Source organism: Periplaneta americana, chromosome 11, assembly GCF_040183065.1.
Source record: "Periplaneta americana isolate PAMFEO1 chromosome 11, P.americana_PAMFEO1_priV1, whole genome shotgun sequence".
Lineage (NCBI taxonomy): Eukaryota > Metazoa > Arthropoda > Insecta > Blattodea > Blattidae > Periplaneta > Periplaneta americana.
The window spans coordinates 79,749,394-79,772,420 of record NC_091127.1 but is presented as its reverse complement, the minus strand read 5'-3'; the positions used below and the strand labels follow the sequence as shown (position 1 = coordinate 79,772,420).

General features: G+C 36.8%; 1 protein-coding gene across 2 annotated transcripts in view; it reads left to right on the top strand.

Moving 5' to 3' along the window:
- Positions 1-23,027, top strand: part of LOC138709123 (26S proteasome non-ATPase regulatory subunit 2-like) — a 78,375-nt gene that overhangs the window by 16,316 nt on the left and 39,032 nt on the right. Inside the window, exons 4-10 of one of the 2 annotated variants that reach the window (XM_069839658.1) lie at positions 3,324-3,499; positions 8,667-8,894; positions 13,333-13,491; positions 14,373-14,520; positions 15,588-15,807; positions 20,486-20,592; positions 20,778-20,904. In XM_069839658.1, coding sequence (XP_069695759.1) covers positions 3,324-3,499; positions 8,667-8,894; positions 13,333-13,491; positions 14,373-14,520; positions 15,588-15,807; positions 20,486-20,592; positions 20,778-20,904 — 1,165 coding nt within the window. The remainder of the gene's footprint in view (positions 1-3,323; positions 3,500-8,666; positions 8,895-13,332; positions 13,492-14,372; positions 14,521-15,587; positions 15,808-20,485; positions 20,593-20,777; positions 20,905-23,027) is intronic. The other variant, XM_069839659.1, reaches the window with a different exon arrangement.

Sequence of the window (23,027 nt, the reverse complement as noted above, 5' to 3'; positions counted from 1 at the left end):
TATGGATCATATGCGAAGACTAGGAGGAATGCAGAAAATAGGAAAGACTGGTGAATGCTGGGTTTGCAGTGACAGAACACTATGAATGAATGAATATCGATGACGGGTTTCTAAGCGCCAAGGAAACTTCCTATGATGGATTTCTGTGGAAAGTTATGAAAACTATAAGTCTCATATTATAGATTGAAGTAATTTATACACTTTGCCCTTTTTTTTATTATTATTAAATCTCGCACAGTTGTAACTCCAATCTCGTATTCCGATGTGAGATGAACCACAGTTTCTCTTTTCCAAAACCACGCAATTATATGCACTTCTCTTCGATACTTAGCACAACATACTGTATCCTTTTGGCACTTCTGGAAGACGTTTTGCAGAGAAATTAAACAGGCCACTCGAACAGTAGATCATAATGTGTAAGGACAAAGGCTTGTAATATCACTCTCTATAAAAAAATACGTACTAATGTATTGTGCAGTACTCAGTATTTTTTCTGCAACAAAAAAGGAGAGAATGACAGATGGATAATCCAACAATCGGTTAATAGGGTGACGAATAATCGGGGTTCTACTGTAATTTTAAATAAGAAACGGTTAAATATCGGTAAGGTAAAATGTACCATAAAATTAATATTTTTAAGTTTTATTAATATGTACAAATTCGCAATTTTTGTTCTGTCCCCTTTAACATGTGCAGTTCAAATAGATTTAACTATAATTAAACCTGTCATATAATTTCAATTTGTATTCGGGTAACTTTAGTAGTAGTCCAGGAGTGGGAGAGGTAAAAAATATTTACTGTTTTACAAACAAGCCAGTAATAGAATTCTTTCGGCAATCAAACCCCATACCTGACACAAATTCTTCTTCTTCTTCTTCTTCTTCTTCTTCTTCTTCTTCTTCTTCTTCTTCTTCTTCTTCTTCAATAGTTCTACAGCCCAGTGTGGGCTTTGGCTTCCTCAACGATTCACCTCCATTCATCTCTTCTTTTCGCTTTCTCCCACCAACCAGATATACGTAACCTCTTCAAATCATCCAAGATATCTTGGAACCATCTTTTCCTAGGTCTACCTCGTCTAGCCACACCAAGTATCCTTCCATCCAACATACGTTTTGGGATTTTCTACTTAATCTTCCCCTAACAAATACTTTGCATTGTGTACCATATAAAGAGAGCTTAGCTAATCTAATCAATTTCACAGGTATTTTGTAGTCCTTCATTAAAATGAGCATTTGTTTACAATTCACACTGTCGAAGGTTGTCTAAAATCAATGAAGAGCATTTCCAAATCAATATTATATTCGTAACATTTTTCCATAATCTGATGTTGAAAATTTGATCAGTGGTACCTCTTCCAATTCTAAAATCACACTGATAGTCTTCTAATATTTCTTCTGCATAGGCCCTACCTGTTTATCCTGATCTGTAAAATGGATGAGAATACTTTGTATGCTATGTTTAACAACGTGATTCCTCTATAGTTGTTACATTCCATCTTATCACCCTTCTTATAAATAGGGCATATCAATCCCATTTTCCATTCATTAGGCAACTCTTCTTTGTTCCAAATTCTACATGTTAAATCATATAAGGCCTTATTTAACTCTGATCCTCCATTTTTCATCAGTTCACCAGTTATTCCATCGTCTGCAGGTGCTCTACCGTTCTTCAGCCCCTCTATACAGTATGTTACTTCATCATGTGTTGGTATTTCTACTTCTTCTTCTGGATCTGTTGGGACTTCTATATCTAACAATTAATCTTCATTGTCTTTATTTAATGTGTCAAAATATTCCACCCATCTATCTAAAACTTCATTTTCTTCCATTAAGACTTTCCCATCTTGATCTCTACATCCTTTATTTATGAAAAGTCCACTATTCTTGTCATGCATGTTTACTATGTACATTCTAATGGTTAATGGCAAATAAAATATTTGCAAAATAGATAAATGTTATTGATTGAACTTAAAACATTTTTACAATATAACACAGTTGCTGTGGCTTATGAAACTACCCTCATAAAAATAAGAAACATCGTATTTACTAAATGTTTGTACAGTGTCGACTTCTAACGTGAGACATTAATTTTCCTAGAAGCAAATTTGCTCTATTTTCCCATTGTTATTCTCTTTTTATTTTCTAATTGTGAGTTTTCCTGAATTCAGTATTCTTATTTACACTCCTCGTTAAAAACAGAGAAATTATATGTTGATTCACAAGGACTATTTTGCAGAAATGGAATTCTTTACTTTGTGAACGTATCAAAGTACAAGAAGGTCTTAATCGAGCATGTTTGGTGATGTTAGCAACTGACCAAGAAATAAATTCTGATATTTTATTGTTTTTGATAAGCTGTTTATCTCTCACAGCAAAGTTAAATATTGGCTTTGAATGAATAAATTTGTCACTATAATTTAGTTGCTTCTAGGTAGAGCTAAGAATTTTAGGTGCAAAATTTTGGTGAAAAAGTACAAGAAAGATACCAATTTAGTTGAAAAAGGTGCGAAAAAGTGCAAATTTTAGATGAAAATATTCATTACAGACAGTACCAAAACCAATTACATTACATATAAGGATAGAACATTCCTTGAATAACCTAAGGTTTCATCCTCTTTGGTGAAACTGTCAGCTGACTGACTTACAGTTGGGGTTCAATAGCAGATGATATTGACAAGGACCGGAAAAGAATTAATCTTTCGTCAATGAAGGAGCAACCTCAAATTCCTTTTCTTTCTATTCAATAGCTTTTGCCTAATGGTGGTGCGATGAAGCGAAAACTAATCTGTGGACATGTTGCCTAATGGAGTTCAATGAGGCGGAAACTAATTTGAAAGCTTTTGTCAAACAGGACTGCACTGAAGCGAAAGTAATGTGGTACCACACTAAAAACAGTCAATTTTAATAAAAATATTCAGAAAGCAGGAGATTTGTACATTTATTTTTAAAAAATCAACAGTAGAATAGTATATTAAGGTGTCTGAATGGCATATTTAACAGTAGGTAGAAGCACTTGTGAAGTCTCACACATGTTCGGTTTTCTTTGTTAATTTCTATAGGAGTAAAATGCGACAAAGGAACCAAAGAAAGATGAAAAGGTGCAAAAAGGTGCTGGCATTGAAAAAAAGGTGCAACCAAAACACAGTTAGGAGGTTTATTTATTGTTTACTTTGCAAGACAAGCCAATTTGGGCATTTTAATAGAAAAAAAAAAAGAAGGTACAGCACCCAAAATTCCTAGCTCTACTTATAGGTAGGCCTACATAACTTTACTTGAGCTGTAATTTGTTTTGTCTTTACTATTAACCACTATTATTGTTTCCAGAATGTGTATACAAACATAAAAGACTCAAATACACGCATGTTTTGTGCCGACGTTATATCCGTCCTGGCAATGTCAGCTTGTGACAGTAAAGATGTGTTAGAACAGCGGGAGTGCCTCAAATACTGCTTGCTCGGGTTACGTACAGATGTTGGAGATTGGGGCCACGAATATGTAAGGTACTTGTAGTGGAGATACACGCATGAGTAAACACAGACAATTTCAGTGTGGAATTTAATTTAAACAGCAGAATTTTCATTTAAGAAGGGAAGCTAAAATGTAATCAAAACACCAGAGTATTTTTTTATGTGCAGTCATACACAATTTGTGCAGTAATAAACTAATATGTGCAGTAATAAACTAATATGTGCAGTAATAAAAGTTAAAAAAAACAAAAGATACCAAGTGAAAGCAATAGTCTTGTATTCATGGAAATTTGCATTGTATAAGTTACACACAGTTACAATAAACAAAAAAGTACAAGTAGGAGAAAATCCACAAACGATTAGGGAAAACACGGAAATTTTACTTGAAGCAAGTAAAGAGATTGGTTTGGAAGTAAATCCCGAAAAGACAAAGTGTATGATTATGTCTCGTGACCAGAATATTGTACGAAATGGAAATATAAAAATTGAAGATTTATCCTTCGAAGAGGTGGAAAAATTCAAATATCTTGGAGCAACAGTAACAAATATAAATTACACTCGGGAGGAAATTAAACACAGAATAAAATATGGGAAATGCGTGTTATTATTCGGTTGAGAAGCTTTTGTCATCTAGTTTGCTGTCAAAAAATCTGAAAGTTAGAATTTATAAAGCAGTTATATTACTGGTTGTTCTGTATGGTTGTGAAACTTGGACTTTTACTTTGAGAGAGGAACATAGTTTAAGAGTGTTTGAGAATAAGGTTCTTAGGAAAATATTTGGGGCTAAGAGGGATGAAGCTACAGGAGAATGGAGAAAGTTACACAACGCAGAACTTCATGCATTGTATTCTTCACCTGACATAATTAGGAACATTAAATCCAGATGTTTGAGATGGGCAGGGCATGTAGTACTTACAGGCGAATCCAGAAATGCATATAGAGTGTTAGTTGGGAGGCCGGAGGGAAAAAGACCTTTGGGGAGACCGAGACATAGATGGGAGGATATTATTAAAATGGATTTGAGGGAGATGGGATATGATGATAGAGAGTGGATTAATCTTGCACAGGATAGGGACCGATGGCTGGCTTTTGTGAGGGTGGCAGCGAACCTTTGGGTTCCTTAAAAGCCATTTGTAAGTAAATAATGTAAATAATTGTAGCATAATTATGCAAAATTGATGTAAGAAATTAACTCGTAACAGCCAACATTATCTTAGAATTTTGGTGCCGATTTGTGCAGTAATAAAAATTGCTTAAAGAAAACTCTGCAAAACACAAACCGTTTAATTCACATATAACAAAAGGGCAAAGGAGTTTTAATAAAAACGTTTTATGTACTATACATCCAAAAAAAGGAAAGTAAACATCATATATCAAAAAGACATAAATTTTTACATGACTAGAGGTGCAATGGATGCAGTAAAATCGTGGCTTCTTACCAATAATTACTTATAATTTATCTGGGATTTGTGTTGAACATAGTGGTTCTAGGTCCCGTGCCGTGGCATCCTGGTCTAAGGCACACTGTCTAGGGCTCGCGTTACAGAATGCACGGTGGTTCAAGTCTTCATGGGGGAAGAAATTTTCTCATGAAATTTCGGCCAGTGTATGGGACTGGTGCTCACCCAGCATCGTGATGCACTTGGGGAGCTACGATAGGTAGCGAAGTCCTGTTTCGCAAACCAGCTATAACAGCTGGGAGGGTCATCATGCTAACCAAACGATACCTCCATTCTGGTTGGGTGGTCGTTCACCTCTGCTTCGGCATGTGAACGTGAGGCCAGCAGCTGGCTGGTCGGTCTTGTCCCTTCTTGGGCTGTAGCACCACGGATAGTGGTTCTAGGGTCGATTTAACCTCAGTACTAGTATTAGTACTTCAGATTATTTATAATCTTGCTTCCTTTGTATCGTTATATCACATCACTTTACTGGGTGTGAATAACCAAGCACAACTCTCCCCTCCCAAAACTCACTAAAACAATAACAATCCTGCATGAAGTACTTCCATCTGTAGTACTGGTACTAGCACAGTATACTAGATTAGAATGGAAGTAGAAGTTCCAATAGACCCGTCTGCCCAGCATATAGGTATTATAGGTAAGGAAACTGCATGTCGGTACCTTTGATGTAGTAATGCCTTATTTCAGTGACCTTCAAATCAGCTCTATCTGCATCAGCGGGAAGTTCTGCTTTTTTCCCTAGAGTTGGCACTGATATCGCACCAGCAGTCGACAGCAGAAATACTTTCCAGTAGATTGCCAGCGAATCGGGATTGCTATTCCACAGTTCGTGGATGTTCGATTACACTGACCTCTAGTGTTTGAAAGTCGAATTATATGCTAACAGAGCACATACGCACAGAAAAACAGACCAGGAAATTTCGCTCACAAGGGAACCATCCCAGGTCGTGTAGCTTGAATTTAATGAAAATGCATGTATGAGTTAATTTTCATTCGTTAAGAAACGTGGTGATAGTCGTTCGTTTCGCTTTTTCCTCGTTTACGAATTATAAGGACCTGAAAATCGACGCTATTTATGCCGCTTCTTGCTTGTACTCGGATCTTCATAGTTCCGTGACACTGAATCACAGCTCTCGCATTAATGTTCTAGTCTATTTTATTATTCTCTTAACTCATATTAAAAGAGTGCTCTTCCTGAAATACAAATTCAATTTGAATTTAAAATATGTATTAACTTTGTGACTCACCTTAAATGTGATAGTGTGGATTCGAAATTAAGTGGTCGGAACAAAGAGCCATTGAACAGTACAAACATTTTATATAGACTGATTTTTCACACACTTTTGTAACACACACACTGTTTCCAACATGTACCGGTAACATTGTTGCAAGAACGTTGTCAGACTTTCTCACATGTTTCTCTGTCACATAGCCACACTTCTGCCATGGGTATTTTAGCATGTCTTTGAGGACAGATGAATGTAACTGTTGATACACAACAGAATGCAATATCATTATGAAGCTCCTATCGTGCAATTTCGTCTGAAATGTTTTCACAGATAATTTTGTATATGAAATACTCTTCTAACCTTCGAATTACAATTTTATATTGCCTAAAAACTACAATTCAAAGATTGCAAAAATTTTCCAATTTTTGGAGGGCTAATTTGTGTTTTAATTGTCTTACTATGTAAAATATTGTTTACTCCTTAAAAAGTAAATATAGTGTCATCTATCTGACAACTCCAGGAATCCAGAAGTAGTAATGCCTTTCTTAACATTCAGAAGAAATACATCTCTTAACCATCTTTTAACTTGATTTTTTTTGTCAGTTTGCCGGAACTTCTTGGATCGACCACGATATTAAATGGCTTATGATTTTCTACACGTTGTTTTACTGTAGGTCCAAATTACCCTTTCGGTTCTTGAATGCATAGTACGGACAGACGTGTTCCTAGACTTCCAGCTGCATACCTATGGATTTGAACATTGTACGAATGAGTGAAAGATTCCATGCATTACACTAGTACTTTATTAATGTGAGTTAAGAGAAAAAAATTGACTAGAACATTAATATGAGAGCTGTGATACAGTATCACAGAGCTATGAGGATTCGAGTGCCTGCAAGAAGTGGTAGAAGTAGCAACGGTTTTCAAGTCATTATATTTCGAACCGGTACATATCCTGTTAAACATCTGCTTGGAGGATTTAGTAAAGAACTGTTTTCAGAACATGGGAGGAGTGATAGTAGGAGGAAGCAGAACAGAATAAAGTGCATAAGATTTGCTGATGATATGGCGTTGTTAACAGAAGAGGAAATGATACTAAAAGATATGCTACTGGAGCTAAATGACAGCTGTGAACAGTATGGGATGAAGATAAATGTAAATAAGACGAAGAGGATGGTCATAGGAAGAAATATACAGAAGATAAACTTGAGAATTCTAAATGAGGCAGTAGAGCAAGTGGACAGCTTCAGATACTTGCAATGTACTATAAGCTGTAACGTGAGTTGCTGCCAAGAAGTCAAAAGGAGGATAGCAATGGTCAAGGAAGCTTTTAATAGAAAAAGGAGCATCTTCTGCGGACCTCTGGAAAAAGAACTAAGAAAGAGACTAGTGAAGTGCTTTGTATGGAGTGCGGCAGAAACATGGACATTATGACGAAGTTAAGAGAAGTGATTAGAAGCATTTGAAATGTGGATATAGAGAAGAATGGAACGTGTGAAGTGGACAAACAAAATAAGAAATGAAGCTGTTTTGGAAAGAGTGGGAGAAGAAAGAATGATGCTGAAACTGATCAGAAAGAGGAAAAGGAGTTGGCTGAGTCACTGGCTGAGAAGAAACTGTCTACTGAAGGATGCACTGGAAGGAATGGTGAATGGGAAAAAAGTTCGGGGTAGAAGAAGATATCAGATGATAGACAACATGAAGATATATGGATCATATGAGGAAACAAAGAGGAAGACAGAAAACAGGAAAGACTGGAGAAAACTGGGTTTGCAGTGAAAGGCCTGCCCTTGGACAGAACAATAAATGAATGAATGAATATTTCGTAAACGAGGAAAAAGCGAAACGAACAACTATCATCACGTTTCTTAACAAACGAAAATTAGCTTAAATATGCATTTTCATTAAATTCAAAATACACAACCTGGGATGGTTCCCTTGTCAGTGTCCATTCTTCATAATTCCTATTTGTTGGTATGCCTATCTCTTTTAACGTCAAAAGGACAGTGTTACTGAAACAATAGACCTGTTTAAACTTTAGTCTGTTTCAAGAACTTGATGACAATTTTCTCTGCTCTAAATTTATAATATCAAAGAAATGAATACCTTCTGAGTTTTAATGAATCATGTTAAAGAGTTTGGTGTAAATGTAAAGTCCCTTTTTACAACCTATTAAACCTAATCTTGTAATTTCCATGATAGAAGGCTATTCTCTACCTGTTTTTTCTAAGTTTACTGTGTCAGTATGCCCATCATAGTCCTCATATTTGTACCTAGGACTAATTAGTGATGTTCTTAGTGGACTTGAAATCACCCCCCAGTCAATTGATCTATCTCGGCTCACAATGTGTGTGAGTACCATGTTGAAAATTTATAGGATTAGAGATGGCGAGAGGATTCTTTTTATGGTGTGGCGATTGAAGGGTTTTTAGATTCGGAACTTCATCAGTAATATATAGAAAGATATGTTACTAATTTAATGCGTACATTACTCGGGTAATTTTGTTTCAGGCAGCTGGAAGGAGAAGTGGTAGAGGAATGGGCTATCATGCCAGTGGAGAAAGAAGGGGAAATGAAGAAACAGCTGTTGCCTCTGATTACGAATATAATTGCTTTCGACATGACCCACAATGCAGAAATACAGGCATGTGATCTACTTATGGAAATAGATCAACTAAACATCTTGAAGAATCACATGGACACTACCAACTACTCAAAAGTGTGCCATTATCTTGTAAGGTAAATAATACTTTAATTTGTTACACAAGATGTTGGTTGCTTGACGGTTGTCAGCCCACTTTGAGGTCTGTGGATATAGAGGGAAAAATTGGATCGGTGTCGGTTAGAGTTCCCAAGTAGCTCAGTGGTAGAGCGTTGGTACGTTAAACCAAAGGTCCCGGGTTCGATACCCGGCTCCGGAACAATTTTTCCCTCGAAATTATTCAAGATGTAAATCGTTAAACTTAACATCAGCTTTCTGATGTTGTAGTGCGGAGAAAGTGTTGTGCATTTCAAAAACACATTTTTCAGAACTACAGAGGGTTGTACTGAAAGTCATGAACAACAGATTGCTATAATTTCAATTTCAACATGTAACGGAAACGATTATATGATCATAATCTACAGACTTTACACTATGTATTGCCATATTGTGACGTCATTAACTTCTATCATGCAACCACAGGCAGTGTTTGCAAAATGGTCGACGACGATTGTTCGTGTCGACAGTGTGCTGTCATTAATTTCCTTGTTAAAGAAGAAAAATCTGCTGCTGAAATTCACGTCAGACTTCAGCGTGCATACAGAGATGTGTGCATGGGCACCAGCAGTGTTAGGAGATGGGTGAAACATTTCGAAGATGGGAACACGAGCATCCAAGATGAGCCTTGTAGCGGTCGCCCTCGAACTGCCTCCAGGGAACGCAGTAAGGAAAGAGTTGATGATTTGTGGGATGCATTTTGGTTGAATTTCTTGAAGCTGGACAGACCATAAATGCTGTCCGCTATATTCAGACAGTTTTGAAGCTCCGTTGTGCATTGCGCGAGAAATACCCTGGAAAGAAGATCATCCTGCAACACAAATGGCCTCACACTGATTGTGTTACCGTCGAGAAAACCAGAACATTTGAGTGGGAAACTTTTCCGCAATCTCCCTATAGTCCCGACTTGGCACCCTCCGACTACCATCTTTTCGGTTCTGTAAAGGAGCAGCTGCGAGGCCAACACTACGAGATGCTGGAGGACATCTGGAAAGCAGTGCTTCAATGTCTTCGGGAAGATGAAACGGACTTCTACAGCAAGGGAATTTTCAAAGGGAATTTTCAAACTTACAGAACAGCGGGGAAAATGTGTGCAAAGAAATGGAGAATATATTGAAAAGTGACAGAAAAGTCTGTAGATTAAGATGATGTACCTGGTTTGTCTAAAAAATAAAAATTAAGATTTATAACAATGGGTTGCTCATGACTTTCATTATCACACTCGTAAACTAACAGCACAAATTGAAAGATTAATTCCTTCATAGTTTTCTGCCCAAGAGTAGATCTTTCACTGCAAACCCAGCATTCTCGAGTCTTTCTTATTGCCTGCTTTCCTCTTAGTCTCCACATAGATCCATATATCTTAATGTTGTCTATTATCTAATATCTTCTTCTGCCCCGAACTTTTTTCCTGTTCACCATCATCTAGTGCATCCTTCAATAGACAGTTTATTCTAGCATAACTTCATTTCTTATTGTCTGCCCCACCCCATTTCACATGCTCCATTCTTCTCCATACTATTCACATTTCAAATGCTTCTAGTCGTTTCTCTTCACTTCGTCATATATGATCCTAAAATTATGAGAGAGACACTTTAGAGAAGTATAGAATGCAATTGTTTTTTAAAAATCATACTATCATACTTAATCTCTTCTATTTTATAATTTGAAACTAAACATACACAGAATTGTTGTAGTAGCAGCAATTTTTTTATGTTGTGAGGGTTTCTTTAAATTGCATTCCATAGATCTTACACCAGGATTGTACAGTGCGGTCAGTTACGCTTTACCTTGTGGCACGGGATTTTTCCTATGAGTGAGCCCCCACTTGTTTGTCGCGCACTGGAGAGAGTAGGAAGCCTACTTGCTTACTTGTTGACCTTACAATCATACCGCAGCTGTTCCTAGATGTGTATTGTGTGTTCATTTCGTAATTCGACAGTATACATAAAGTGTATTATGCCTCGTGAGTTTACAATGGTTCAGTGTGTGTTTATTTACGATTCATGTGTTAACTCAGACAGGTCGTGAAGTTCGAAGACTGTTTCAAAAATATTCCCTGGTGTAGACGCTCCAGATTGTAAAATGGTCCATAATCTTTATCATAAACTTCAGAAAACTGGAAGTGTCCAGCTTAAGAAACCAAAAAAGCACCATAGGGTTCTCACCGAAGAAAGATTACATGACATTCGTAATTGTTTAGAAAATTCTCCTAAAAAATCTCTCGTACACCATACAAGAACTCAAAGATGATATTCGTCAAAAAATTGTCCGGATTTCTCAAAATGAATTACGAGTGATGAATAATTTCCTAAAGAGATGCAAAAAATGTGTGGAGAATGAAGGTGGACAGTTTCAACACCTCGTTTGATATTTTGATAAGTAATGAGCCTCTTAAATTCGTTTGTGTACTGTTGTTTGGTTGATTTGTTTTATTGTTTTACCCTCCCCCTAATCACTGAGACCAGGCTAACCGGCTATCAAGCAGCGTAATTTGTTTGTGTATTGTATGGTTGGTTTGTTTTATTGTTTTACCTTCCCGCTAATCACTGAGACCAGGCTAACTGGCTAACCGGCTATCAAGCAGCGTAATTTGTTTGTGTATTGTATGGTTGGTTTGTTTTATTGTTTTATCTTCCCGCTAATCACCGAGAACTAGCTAACTGGCTAACCGGCTATCGAGCGGTGTAAATTTGTTTGTGTATTGTATGGTTGGTTTGTTTTATTGTTTTACCTTCCCGCTAATCACCAAGAACTAGCTAACTGGCTAACCGGCTATTGAGCGGTGTAAATTTGTTTGTGTATTATATGGTTGGTTTGTTTTATTGTTTTACCTTCCCGCTAATCACCAAGAACTAGCTAACTGGCTAACCGGCTATCGAGCGGTGTAAATTTGTTTGTGTATTGTATGGTTGGTTTGTTTTATTGTTTTACCTTCCCGCTAATCACTGGGACCAGGCTAACTGGCTATCAAGCAGCGTAATTTGTTTGTGTATTATATGGTTGGTTTGTTTTATTGTTTTACCTTCCCGCTAATCACTGAGACCAGGCTAACTGGCTAACTGGCTATCAAGCAGCGTAATTTGTTTGTGTATTGTATGGTTGGTTTGTTTTATTGTTTTACCTTCCCGCTAATCACTGAGACCAGGCTAACTGGCTAACCGGCTATCAAGCAGCGTAATTTGTTTGTGTATTGTATGGTTGGTTTTACCTTCCCGCTAATCACTGAGACCAGGCTAACTGGCTAACCGGCTATCAAGCAGCGTAATTTGTTTGTGTGTTGTATGGTTGGTTTATTTTATTGTTTTACCTTCCCACTAATCACTGAGACCAGGCTAACTGGCTAACCGGCTATCAAGCAGCGTAATTTGTTTGTGTATTGTATGGTTGGTTTGTTTTATTGTTTTACCTTCCCGCTAATCACTGAGACCAGGCTAACTGGCTAACCGGCTATCAAGCAGCGTAATTTGTTTGTGTATTGTATGGTTGGTTTATTTTATTGTTTTACCTTCCCGCTAATCACTGAGACCAGGCTAACTGGCTAACCGGCTATCAAGCAGCGTAATTTGTTTGTGTATTGTATGGTTGGTTTGTTTTATTGTTTTACCTTCCCGCTAATCACCGAGAACTAGCTAACTGGCTAACCGGCTATCGAGCGGTGTAAATTTGTTTGTGTATTGTTGTATGGTTGGTTTGTTTTTATTGTTTTACCCTTCCACTGATCACCGAGACCTGGCTAACTGGCTATTGAGTGGCGTAAATTTGTTTGTGTATTGTATGGTTGGTTTATTTTATTGTTTTACCCTCCCACTAATCACCGAGAACTGGCTAACCAGCTAACAAGCGGCGAGCTCACCCATAGGCAAAACACTCTGACAGAAAGCAAAACTGATTGCATTGTAGCTCTTACTTATGGAATAAATAAAAATTTATACAGAAATATACAGTGAAGTGTAAGACAACCTTAATTAATAAGCTCGTTCCATCCCACTGAGTTTCGAGTGTTTAGTGTTACATCATTTTCATCTAAACCAGCCATGCCAAATGAATGTTGATTGAGTGATCACAGAAAAAGAAACTTATTACACTTTGGATGTTACTGTAGTCGATGACAACATAATGAATTCCCTCATACTATTCCATTATACCATCATCAATGATTTCAGTCGTGATTTACTTCGACGTGCAGTGTATGAGTGCTATAAGAAGGGGTGTGAAAGTGCTTACAAAAATAATTCAGAGGTGAGTATTTGTAACTTTCCTTCCAGAAGAGAAGGCCGTTATGTTTTATCACGAAGTTATATTATGGTAATATTATAATACACTCATCAACCCACCTATATGACAGATTGAAGTGCAGTCAGTAAATCTCTTTCTTTTACTTCTGTGTAACTGATCAAAGATTTACTTCTGGCTTAGCTGTGCAAATTACGTGGAAGGACCAGAGAGAACCAGCATACTTGAAGAAGTGCTAGAGTACTACATGCAATTCAAGGAGTACTCTCGTGCACTCGGCCTTTCCATGCAGCTCAACAATCTCAAGATGATAGAGACTATCTTCAAGGAATGCAAGGATATGTGAGTTCATAAATTCAAATTTTGTATAACAACATTATGTAGTCCTTAAAAAGGTATAGTTCCAAAAGTTAACTACAACATTATATTCTTTTTACATTGTAATTCAATCACTTATTGTTTTCACCAGCAAAAATTAGTCTTTAAAAATTAGTCTTTGTGTGCTATGTCCATAATGAGGATTGTCAGACGTCCTGGATTTCCCAGGATTGTTCTGGATTTTAATGATGTGTCCTGTGTTCTAGATTGAGTTCTATTTGCTCATTTCATTAAAATTACTTAAACCATTTTTTCAAGACCCTTTCCAATGTATGTTCAGTGTCGTCATCAGTGCTGCCTGGCACCTCCTATCGGGTTGTATTGAAATAAAAATAATGCTGGGCCTATAGTATGTATTAGGTATCGTACAGTGTTTTTTGTTCTTAACTCTCTTTGGAAGTTGATTTAGGCCTATTTTGATAGGATTTAAACACTGTACCATGCATTTTTTCTGTCTAGATCAGGCTGTAATATGATATTATTTTTCCAGATTTCATCTATAATTGGAAGAAATTTCATAATCTAGCAAAAATGTAACAAAATTAAAAAAAATTAGGCCGTATATAATTAGCTTAAATAGGCCTACAAAAAAAAAAAACGAATATAATCAGCTGTAATATTACAAATTGAATTCAAATCTGTAGCCACATTAAGGTACGCAGTATCACCACGTGTCCCAGATTCCTGATTAGAGAATTTGGCAATCCTGTCCATAATATGTATTTATTTTGTATTGTATGTAGCATTGCATACTAAATACTAAATTGGAGACTTAAAATAACACTGAATTTTAGATTATTGAATAGTATTACCTGAAGGTGTAGAGGACTTTGTTACATCCATAGGGCAGCACGAAAGCAGTTATCATTTTTAGTGGGACGTCAGCAGGTGCCATTAGACTTCAACGATGATAACGAAGAAGAAACAGAAGTGATAAAGCAAGTCATGTCAAATGCCTACAACAATGACCATTTCCTTAGTCTTGCAAGGGAGGTAAGTTATTTTGATAATATATTAGCAAGAATAAAAAAAATTCTTAAATTTAACTGAAAAATTGTCAGAGGTACATTATTGAATTAAATGTAATTCTCATTATTGATATAGTAGGCCTACATTATTTTATCCAGTAATTAAAGAAAATTAAGTAGGAGCTACTTAATAGTATTGACAAAGACATATTATATGTTTATTACATCATCTGCTCTCAAAGATTAGTAAAAAAACTAAAACATCTATTAATTATAATTAAATATATTCGGATACTTTAAATGTTATTTTTCTGCAAGCATAAGAACACATTTAGGTCATAGACATGCATTTAATCATTGAACTGTAAATACAAATAAAGAGTATTAGCAATGAAAAAGGAGAGGTTGCACAAATTTAATGTTGAAGTATTTAACTTTTCACATTTCTCACTCACTCTCTCTTCTCAGCCAGTGACCCAGCCGATTCCTTTTTCTCATCCTGATCAGTTTCATTATTATTCTTCCTTAACCCATTCTTTCTAGCATAGCTTCATTTCTTATTCTGTCTGTCCATTTCACACACTCCACTCTTCTCCATATCCACATTTCAAATGTTTCTAGTTGTTTCTCTCCACTTTGTCGTAATGTCAATGTTTCTGCCCCCATACAGTGCCACACTCCACACGAAACACTTCAGTAGTCTCTTCCTTAGTTCGTCTTCCAGAGGTCCGCAGAAGATGCTCCTTTTTCTATTAAATCTTTCTTTGCCATTGATATTCTTCTATTTTGGCTTTCTGGCAGTAGCTCATGTTACTACTTACAGTACACCCCAAATGTTTGAAGCTGTCCACTAGTTCCAACTGAATATTATCACTGAATAACTTTATGATATCTTTACTATGTTAACTTTTGCAATTTACCTGGCTGACTAATTTCGAAGTGGTATTCTTCATTGTCCGAAGCCTAGAGAAGATTCCGTGCTGTCTTCTGGTTTCCTGTTGTGATGAGGTGTGTTCATGATTGTGTCGAATAGGATGTGTGAATACTATCCTACTTTTAATGGAGTTTGATATGTTGTAACTGTGTTTTCAGTTGGATATTATGGAACCTAAAACCCCGAATGAGATATACAAAACCTGGCTTGAAGGTATTAATCTACGTTCCACTTTTTTTTCTGACACACCTGTTGATTCAGCAAGAAACAATCTCGCCTCGAGTTTCGTGAATGCATTTGTGAATGCAGGATTTGGTAAAGATAAGTTGGTGACTGGAGAAGATGGAAAGAACTGGATCTACAGAAATAAAGAAAATGGTAAGATATCACATAATAATAAACAATAAAATAAACATATGTACTTTTAATATAGAAAACAATTATTCGTGTATGATACCTGAGAATTTGTACGACTCCCTAGATGTGTTTAATTTTAGTTCATCTAAAGCTGTTGGAAAAAGAATGCTGGAACTTTTTCCACGTGACATATAGACGTGAAAGATTTTAACCCCTTACTGCATGGGGCAGTCTTACACGCACCGGTTTAATATTCAAATAACTTAAGTAGTTCTTTCTTTCTCAACTGATGTCACATATGGTCAAATCCAATTCTTGACCGTGTCTCATATCTGTCCCAGTATGCAGTTTGAAATATTATATGCTTTTATTATAAATTATATGAATATAAAACCGGTGTGTGCCATATCTGTCCCAGAATGCAGTAAGGGGTTAACTATAGGCAACATGCTGTTGTAATTATGTCTTGAAATGTAATATATTATTTAAGCTATTTTAATAAAACATAATATGGAATAGGAGTGTAACAAACTCAACAGTCAAAGGTTCGATTTACAGCTTGGAGTGACTTGTATTCTTCCTTTAAGGACTGCTTCTGTGACATTCTCTCTCTTGTCTAGTATGCCTCGAGAATATTGAGAATTGGCGACATGCGGTGATGAGTCATGGAAAGTAGATGATATGTGGTGATCAGTTTCAGCAATTGTCGTCATGAGTAGCCATTGTGGTCATGGTCGTAATGGCAGTGGTGGTGAAGAATTTAATTAAAAACAGCTTATGAGCCCTTAGAAGATTCCGTCACATTTAGACCTCTGCTTAATTCCATTCTGTCCCTCTTATAGGATATAACTTGTAAAGTGTCAATTGGAATTCATACAGTCCTCTCTGTAGATTAAAAACTCAAAAAAAGTTTCATATTCATGGTTCAAGAATTAAAACAGAAAATCAATATCCCAAATTTAAAAGAAAACTCACAAATTAAACCAAACCTTTAACTCTTTTAAATATAGAGTATAATCTAAATTTAACAGACTGAAATAATGAAACAATTATCTTTAGAGACAATTAATATTAGGTACCCTCCACAAAACTGGATTCATTTATACACCGGTGGATTCTTGATCTCCAGGGAACAAGATGCAGGTGTTACGTGCGGTCTCTTCTCACTTTATAGATCTCTTGGATATGGAACAACAAGTTTTGAGGGAGAAATCATTACAATAAGTGAAAGCCTCAGGAATCTTCTATGCCACATCAATAAATTTAAGAATGCAGTTATATTGTCAGACTCCAAAGCAGCTATTCTATCAATAGTCTCTAGATACACACCTTCGTTTCAAACAGCAGAAATAACTAAAATGCTCTCTCAATTAATAACACTCAATAAAAGAATTGTATTCTAATGGATACCATCCCATTGTGGAATCTTGGGAAACGAGAATGCGGATGCTTTAGCAAAGAAGGGCAGCACTGCTACTTATAGATCTGTTACTAAATCTACTTATTACTCTGTGAAAAGATTTATTAAATCTACATACTTAGACTTCAACAAACAAAATTTGATAACATAATCTCAAGGGAAAAAAACTCTCTGCATCATAATCCACAGTTAATTTCCAATTTACCACGCAAATTGTCTGTAGCTGCATTGAGATTGGCAACAGGTCATGACTGTTTGGTCAAGCACCTGTATAGAATTGGAATATATCAGTCCCCTAACTGCCCATTGTGCAACCAAATCAAGAAATGGATTCGGAATATCTCAAAATCTGTGCATCAGTGGATAATCATACAATATCTTTGAAAAATATTGGAGTATAAGAGGTCAGATGACTTTGTTAAACGCCTGGCATTGGAAAACAACAATTTTAGGTAATCTAAAGCTGTGGGAAAAAAGAATCCTCGGAACTTTTTCCTCATGACATGTAGAACGTGAAAGATTTTAACTATAGGGAACATGCTGTTATAAGTATGTCTTGAAACTGTAATATATTATTTAAACTGTTTTAATAAAACAATATGGAATATAAGTGTAACAAACTCAACAGCCCAGGGTTCGATTTACAATTTGGAGTGACTTGTATTCTTCCCTTACGGACTGCTTCTGTGCCAATTCCTTCTCTTGTCTAGTTTGCCTCGAGAATATTGGCAACATGATGAGTCATGGAAAGTAGATGGTATGTGGTGATCAATTTCAGCAGTTGTGGTCATGAGTAGCCATTGTGGTCATGGTTGTAATGGCAGCGGTGGTGAAGAATTGAATTAAAAATAGTGTATGAGCTCTTAGAAAATTCCGTCACATTTAGACCTCTGCTTAGTTCCATTTGGCCATTATAAGCTGTCGAAGCAAGAGTGTTTAATGGGGAGATGCAACTGCTCTCTCACACAGGAGGAAGGCAGTGAATGGCGGTGATTTAGGCCTATCTATGGTCCTGTACAGATAATGCGCCAGTAAGAGGTAATATTATTAAATATCCGCTCAAAAGAACCCTAATTTACCAAGCAGTATGCTAGGGTTTTAGTTTGGTTATACGGTATATTATGTATATATACTACTTATTTTATGTAGATAGATGATTGTGAAAGATAGCTCTACAGTCTTTTAAAGATAAAATTCAACAAATCTATAAATTCTCTGTAGCAACACGGTTCTTTAATCACTTCACATAGTTTTTTAATCACTTTTGTGTTACAGGCCAGGAGATCTGTCTTTAGTTCAAATCTCTTGAAGTAAGAGGTAATAACAAAACGTTATATAGATCTTACCTTTTATCAAAGCATATGTTGAAAATGATGTCCATACATAATTAGCTGAAGTGTCATTTTATGGCAAAACACATCAAGATTTACTGACGTTCATCATGAGCACCAGTGGCTAGTATTTCAAAATGGGTACTTTCACAGGTGCAGAGCAAACTTGATGTGTTTTTGATTTGAAGAAACAAAATTTGTAACAGTGGTTCAACAGAATTTCTGCATCGAGTGTGGTAAGGATCCTCCTAGTGGACCCATAATTATTTACTCTTGATGGCACAAGAATTTTGTTGAGACGAGTTGTTCCGTTTACTATGACAAATTCCTGAGATGCCCACGTGTTACTGAAGCTATCGTGAAACGAGTGGTGAAGAACTTTGCCTGCAATCTTACAAATCAATGTGATGTGTATCTCCTGAGACTGGATTCCACAACTGAGTACTTGGCGCATTTTACGAAGACAAGCACTTGAAACCATACAGATTTACTGTTGTGCAAGCACATAAAATGACTTTTCAGGGATTCTATGCAAAACTATTTGGATAGAGGAAGGTGAAACTTCACTGAACAGCATTATAGTGAGGTCAGTTGGGGATGCTCGAGTTTTCGTCTGGAGCCTGCCCTGTTATCAGTGTGTTGGTTACCGCGTCCTCGCATGCATCTCTGGCACTTTTAGGTCTACAATCCTACTGTTACAATGCTTAAAAGTTACTTATTAAGCTCACATTTTTTGCTCAAAATGTCCTCCATTTACTGCAACACACATTTGACATCTTTGTATGAAATTTGCAGTCACTGTTGCGAGTTCATCAATCTTTCACCAATCTCGTCTACTTTCTCTTCTGATAGAACACGGCATTCTCTTTTCGGTTTTTCATCGTTCACCAAACCTATCCACATGAACTTCTTATAAAGTCATCTTATTGTACTGACAGGTGGAACAGGTCTCTCTGGAAACGTCTCCCGAAATTTGCGTCTTGTTGCCGCACAAGATTTTCATTTCCTTATGTATGTATTGTATAGATAAGTACATTCACGTAATGAATAAGTCATTTACAGCAGTAGCTACACGGAACACTTTAAACTTAACTAAATGTTTAAGATTACAATTTTCAGCGCAAACTTACTTCTCACAACACAACACAACTAAAGTGAAATTGCAGTGTCACTCATTGGTTGCACGCACCAAGAATGTGGACGCACTGTTCCTGGTGATCATGCCATCTTTTGGCAGGTAACGGCACCTGCAAAACCCGAACATCCCCGGCTAACCTCAGTGTATTTAGTGATGAGTTGGTATTTCATATCAGTGGTAAGAATATCCACAACAACACAACTCCCTTGAAAATCCACGTGCAACTCTGGAACATGTTTGTGACAGTCCAAAGGTGTATCTTTTTTTTTTTTTTTTTGCAAAGTGAAAGCATAGAGCCATTAACAGTATTGTGTACCTGGATGTGCTCTGCAATTTTGAATTTTGTCATTTCACAATTAAATGATGGTAGCAAAGAAGGATACCTCATTACCGCATAGAAGTCCGGAATTTTATCAATAACATAAAGCAGGACTGATAGCATGGCCACCTTGTTTTCCAGACTTGACCCCCTAGATTTCTTTTTATGAGGTTTCATTGAAGATCGAGTGTTGGTTCCACTCCTACCTGCCAATGTTGATGAGCTCAATACGTGAATTACCGGTACCGACTTAGTTGCAGAAATCATACTGGGCAAGCTGCATTGAGTTTGGGAAGTAATTGATTTCAGGTGGGATATCTGCCATATTACCAATGGCAGTCGCATCGAACCACAGTGACTGTATGAGGTAAAACTTGCTGCGTTTTTGGTACAAAATTACTTTTCAACCAATTATGTAAGTCTTCTGAATAAATTTCACAAAGTTATAAAATCCTTTTTGAATCAGCCTACATAAATTTCTTTGCTTATAGGAATGTTGAGTGCCACTGCTGCTCTGGGGCTCATCCATTTGTGGGATGTGGATGGCGGCTTGTCACCTATTGACAGATATCTGTACAGTTCAGATGACTACATTAAGGTATTTCAATTCAACAAAATTGAAAAACATATTTGTACAAAGAAAAATGTTCTGTTCTTGACATCATCATTGTAACATGTTTCTTTTCTAATCACTACAGTATAAGTTTAAGTTTAGTTTCACTGCAGTAAAATTATGAAACTATTTGGATATCCAGAGATAAAAGTCGGACTTTGTTTCCTCAGTCAGGTGCTTTGCTTGCTCTCGGGCTTGTCAACTGTGGTGTCAAGAATGAGTGTGACCCTGCAAAGGCATTACTCATGGATTACGTTCTACATAACAGTTGTGTATTGCGGATTGGAGCAATTTTCGGTATGTAATATTCTGTAAATGTAGTCTTTGAATATATACAGATTGATTCACAAAGAAAGATTATAACAACTTAGAATATGGCTCTCGAAACTGTTTTGAGTAAAAAAAGTTCCTATGATCATAGGGTGATCAGATCCACATCGATAAGAAAGAGGACACAAAGCTTCAAAAAGGAGGACATTGTTCGAAAAAAGAGGACAGAAAATATGTAGTAGCCTACTTTGATTTAGGTTTAGGCCTATATTATACTTTAAATTACGTCAATATACAGTATAAATTTAGGCTTATATCATACTTAAAAGTATGTTAATATCTATTTTATTACAAAATAGAGTTTACAGCAGAACGCCGGAGAGAGCAGTCGCGTGTGCACAACTCGCGAACACAGTATAAAGGCTATTGGCCTGAGGAAGAATACAGTAAGAGAAGATGGAACAGTGGTTACAGAAAGAGACATCAGAAAATGATAAAGTAAGTGAATTAAGTAGTGAGGAAAGGAATAATAATGCAGGCTTGAATCAAGTAGAAGTAGGAATGAAGAACCAGGCTTTAGAAAATTTAAGACTAAAAGTAGAAAACATCAGTGAAAAGATAGAAGAGTTGATGGCAGAGAATAACAAATTAAAGAAGAAGATGAGTGACTACGATCTCAAGATGAGGAAAAACACCTTAATAATTTTCGGGGTCGAAGAAAGGGGCCGGGAAAAAGAGATGGATACCTTTGAGAAAGTGAGAGATTTATGTGAAGTGATCTTTAATATCGAGTTGAGAGAAGAACATGTCGGCCATACGTACAGGTTAGGGAACGGGACCAAAAGACCTATCTTCTTGAACTTTAGGAATACAAAAGTAAAGGAAGCTATTCTGAATAATCTAGGACGGCTCTGTGGTTCAGGAGTGAGAGTGGAAACAGATATGCCATTTGAAGTAAGAAATAGAAGAAAACAGCTACTACCTTATATGAAAGCAGCGAGGGCGAAGGGTCACTTTGCTAAAATGTACGAGGATAAACTGAAAGTGAACGGAAAATGGTATGATCTGGAGTTTTGCCTGAGGAATGAAGATCATCCAGAATTTGGACTAACGGGAAGAACGAAAGAGGACAGTGGACATATTTCAACTCTGCAGAGGGAAACAACAAGAAGGCAACAGAGGGGTCGACGTTAGCCACATAAGCGGAGGGAAGGAGCATGAATGGTGGAAGAAAATCATCCCAACTTCAAGCACGGAACAAGTGATTGTCGCAGATCAACACATGGTAACAGGAGTGAATAGTAATGAGTTCAGGAACCCACATACTGATGTACGAGGAAGTGTAAAGATGTTGGCGCAGCAAGGAGAAGAAAACAGTAACGTGATTGTGCAACGTAAGCGGATTCCTAGTCTCCATACGATGGCGGTAAGGTTAGCGCACTCCAGAAGGAATGCTGACAATAACGGAACAAACAACACGGGTGCTAGAAAAAAGGCGAGGGGTGATAAAAATAGAAACCAAGAGTCAGGAAGTGATAGGGAAGAAAGTAGTGTAAAGAATAAGGCCGGGTGCACACAGAATCAGACGCGGCCCAGCACGACGCGACATTTTGTCTCGTGGTACTTGTCTCCCATTGATTTCTTATGATGCGATGCACACAGAATCAGATGCGGCACAACGGTCGCGAGCAGACACAAGGAGACATGAAGAGACAACATCGAATGACTCCTAGAAGTTCGTCGCGAGGAGACTGTCTGATAGCTGCAGTGTATTGCGCTTGCGTTAATAGTGGCTATGATTGCATGCTTTCATTATTTACAAGAAAAATACTATTGTTGTGTAGTGCACATTATTCATAATGGAGCTCGATGCGGATAAATTAGTTGATTTAGTGCAGGAAAGATACATTCTGTACAATCTTTGAAACAATATCACGAGAATAATGTGGTTTCTGAAAATATGTGAAAAATTGCAAATGAGATGAAAGCACCAGGTTAATAATAATTTATAATAATAACACTGCGTAACAAATGTTAACATTTTTTTTTTTTTTTGCGCTAGGCATGTGCTATATGTTTTCTATATAATTTGAGCCTCCTGAATACGAATATGACAATAAAAACAGTTATTGGTTACGGTTTTTGAGAAA